The following is a 3,445-nucleotide window of genomic DNA, read 5'->3' as shown; positions in this document are numbered from 1 at the left end:
ACACAAAAATACCCCCCCCCCACACACATCTCCCTCCGTTGTACTGTAATCTTGTATATTTGCCCTCTTGCTACCGAACACTGTGGATATGTATATTGTTATTCTTCTTCTCTTGTCACCTTTGTATGATGTCTGTCCTATATTGTGTGGATGCTACTACTACTTTTTTGTGGCCCCTAGGGGACAATAAAGGAATCTATTCTATTCTATTCCTTCCTTTCCTCTCTGTGTTTCTTCACTGTGTCTTGGTAACTTCTTCTTTCCGACTGCCTTCTCATTCCTCGCCTTTCCTTTTCCCGCCGTTTCCACTCGTCGGGGTGCTGTGTGTAGGATTTGGTAACCTTAGCGTTTGTGTGCGTATGCTCTCCGTGGTGTGTGTGTGTGCGTTGTTGCTTTGCTATGCTCTGGGACTGAGAAACTCTCTTTTTCTCAAAGTGCTGCTTTCTGGAAACCCTGTGCTTACGTCAGGTCTGTATCGCTAACCCTTTTCATGTGTTTGGCGTTCGTCTAGAACGGAAAGTCACTGTGTGTGTATTTATGTATGCGTGCACACACAGTGGTCATGTATTTGTGTCTACCAGAGCTACTGTGTTTGTGTATCCATGCTTTTATTACTATAGTCGAGAGGACAGACCTTAAATAAGGATTTTATTTGGGGGGAAAGGAAGTTACTTTGTGAAGGCTTTATGCACCACAATTTCAATTTAGCATTTATTTTCCTAAAACACTGATTACTTTTTAATTTTAATCAATGATTAATTGTCAGAAAAGAGTGAAAAACTCCTTTTCAAATCTTCTAAAGTTGACGTCTTCAGATGTCTTATTTTTTCCAAAACCTCCCATATGATTTAGTTATACAGTCAACCATTCAAAATCAATGCAAACTGAACCGCAGAAGGAAAATGTTTTAGGTGGCCTGATGTGAGGAAATAATGTACAATGCTCAAACCGTTGCTCCATCATGCCTTTTATTTTGTAACGGCATAGGTAGTGATATCACAAGTTAAATAAACCTTGTTCATTGATTTTGAATGATTAACCGTTTACCAGAACGACGGCTGAGGTACAATTTTAAAGGAATAGTTTGACAGGAGGTCTCCGCTTCCGCTCAGAAATAGTCCATTACATAACCCTCTGTAAAACTGCAACACATGAGATAAAACATGTTCATTAGTGAGCTTTAAAAGTGTTGAGAGGAAGATTTTTTTTTAACCTTACGACAGAGCCAGACTAAGTTTCCGGTCTGAATGCTAAGCTAATCAGCCCCTGGTTCCAGCTCAACATATAAAAGATAAAAACATTATCAATTTTCTAGTTTCAAGATTCAAGGCTCTTATTGTCTTTTGTACGTAGCTACAGTGTAGATATATCAATGAGAATATAAGGTCACAGGCTCCTCCAACAGTGCAACATAATAAAATCTAGTAACAAGCATATGTCCCATAATGTTGAACTATTCCTTTAAAGGACACCAGCCAGCCAATCAAAAAACAGGCCGGGGTTTAACTTTGTGTTAAAACTGGCCTTCAGATGTCATCGTAGCGTCATGTCCTCACCAGTATAGTAATACAGTGCCGGTGGATGGGTGGGTTGTTCAGTGTGGTTCTCTGGCTCTGGTCTGTTTTATCTGTGAGTGTACAGGCCCCCTTTTTGGGTCCCATCACTTCTCAGTCATGCATTCAAAAAAGTTAGTCTAATCCCACATCCCAACCCCCCACTCCTTCTCCTCTCCACCCACCCATCCATCCACCCATCCATCCATGGTTGTCACCTGGATACCCATCTCCTCCCTCTCTCCATCCTCCCCATCCCACCACCTCTTGTCTCCCTCCTGTGGCTCTCCCAAATGAAATTATGTCCGTCCCCCTTGCCTCCCTCTCTTCTCCCCCACAAATCAAACACCCCTCATGATTACCCTCTATCTACCACCACCCCCTTCAAAATCAAAAACACTCCTCCATCTTCCATCCACAATCCTCCACCCCCTTCCTCCCCTCCTTCTCTGCCCTTTTGAGCTGCAATAGTCGTAACTTACCTAGAGAAAACTCAGGACTTTTTCAAATAAACATGGCTTGTACTGAACATACCTTCAATTGCGCTTTGGGTCGTACGAACGCAAACTTTTTCACTTCTGATTATATGGGATAAGGGAAGAGAGGTAGGGTCTCATAGAATAAGAGTCTTTAGGGAATCGTATATCTATGTAAGGACGACAAAAATACATATGAAAAGGAGTGATAACTCGGATTAAAAACATTTTATCGGTTTGTGTACGATTTGGGGCTCGTGACCTTTTGTTCGAAATAGACGACGCATAGGAAATAAGCGAACTTCTCGGGCGAAAAGGAATTAGATGAACGTCTTGTTCCAACCCGAGTTTAAACGAATATTTGTTCTTCGTAGGAGAAGAATCCGATGTTCGGTCCGTATCATTAGTCGTTAATGAACTTCACCAATAACTCAGGCGTATTACAAATAATAACAGTGCTGGGTTGTAATTTAGCGGAAAGACCATGTTTATAGGAACGGGAGCGAGCGGAGGAGGAGATCGAACCCTTTCATGCACCTCACTGTGTTATGCGAACCAATGGCATGAATTCATGCGCTAAGTAAAAGAACCATTCGTCATCGAAAAGACCGGTGATGTCGTAAAAAAAAAACAAAAAACACAAAAAAAAAAAAAAGATCAGAAAGACTGCTGATAGAATGGAAAATGAACAATCGTAAAAATTCGTGCGTATGACATGAAAGATGAAGAATGATAAAAGTTTTTATTTCAAGCAAGGAAAATCAACTTACACACAAACCACCGCACTAGTAATGAATACAGTGTGACTCGCGTAACCGCACGATAACTTAAACGTGTCGTGCTAGGGCACTAGGTAGTTAAAGGACAGAAGAGATTCTCTTCTCCCTGGTTACTGTTTGCGTACAACGGGCAGACCAGTGAGTACCTTTGTAAGTAATCGATTGTTTCGAGCTTTAATCAACAAGATGTAATTAGTACTTGCCCTCCAGGTCAATGAGGGAAATTTCCGTCGACGATCAAAGGTAGAATCGGGTATTGGGGAAGCCCGGCTGTCCATGAGCTGCGAGTCGATGAAGGCCGCGATAACAAAACTTTTGTGCCTCATAGACATGGAAAGGATGAACTCATTTCTACCCACGCAACGAAAGTCGGTAGAGACGCGCGAGATGAAAGTGTAAAGGAAAGGACCGGGAAGAAAGAGCCGTCCCGTCGAACGAGAAGACACAAGTGCTTCCCTCATCTACTCCGGCCCGGTTGGTCCGTCGTCCGTCCCCGTCCGTCGTTGTGTGTGGTGGCGAGGTGCCGATAGGTGGTGCGGCGACCTCCGCGGGGACGACGGACCAGTCGGTCGATTTGTTCGCGTCGTTGGGTCGTCCCTGTGTAGTCCCCCCCCCCCACCTACCACCCGACACCAAC

At 43.4% G+C, this 3,445-nt stretch overlaps 1 protein-coding gene across 1 annotated transcript in view; it reads left to right on the top strand.

The window, feature by feature from the left end:
* Nucleotides 1-2,002, top strand: part of bcam (basal cell adhesion molecule (Lutheran blood group)) — a 12,952-nt gene extending 10,950 nt beyond the window's left edge. The window contains exon 10 of the mRNA XM_010777737.1: nt 436-2,002. Coding sequence (XP_010776039.1) covers nt 436-482 — 47 coding nt within the window. The 3' untranslated portion in view covers nt 483-2,002. The remainder of the gene's footprint in view (nt 1-435) is intronic.
* The last annotated feature ends 1,443 nt before the right edge of the window (nt 2,003-3,445 follow it).

This window comes from Notothenia coriiceps, unplaced genomic scaffold (assembly GCF_000735185.1).
Source record: "Notothenia coriiceps isolate Sejong01 unplaced genomic scaffold, NC01 NC01_scaffold00018512, whole genome shotgun sequence".
NCBI classification, from domain to species: domain Eukaryota; kingdom Metazoa; phylum Chordata; class Actinopteri; order Perciformes; family Nototheniidae; genus Notothenia; species Notothenia coriiceps.
This window is presented reverse-complemented; position numbering and strand designations above follow the sequence as displayed.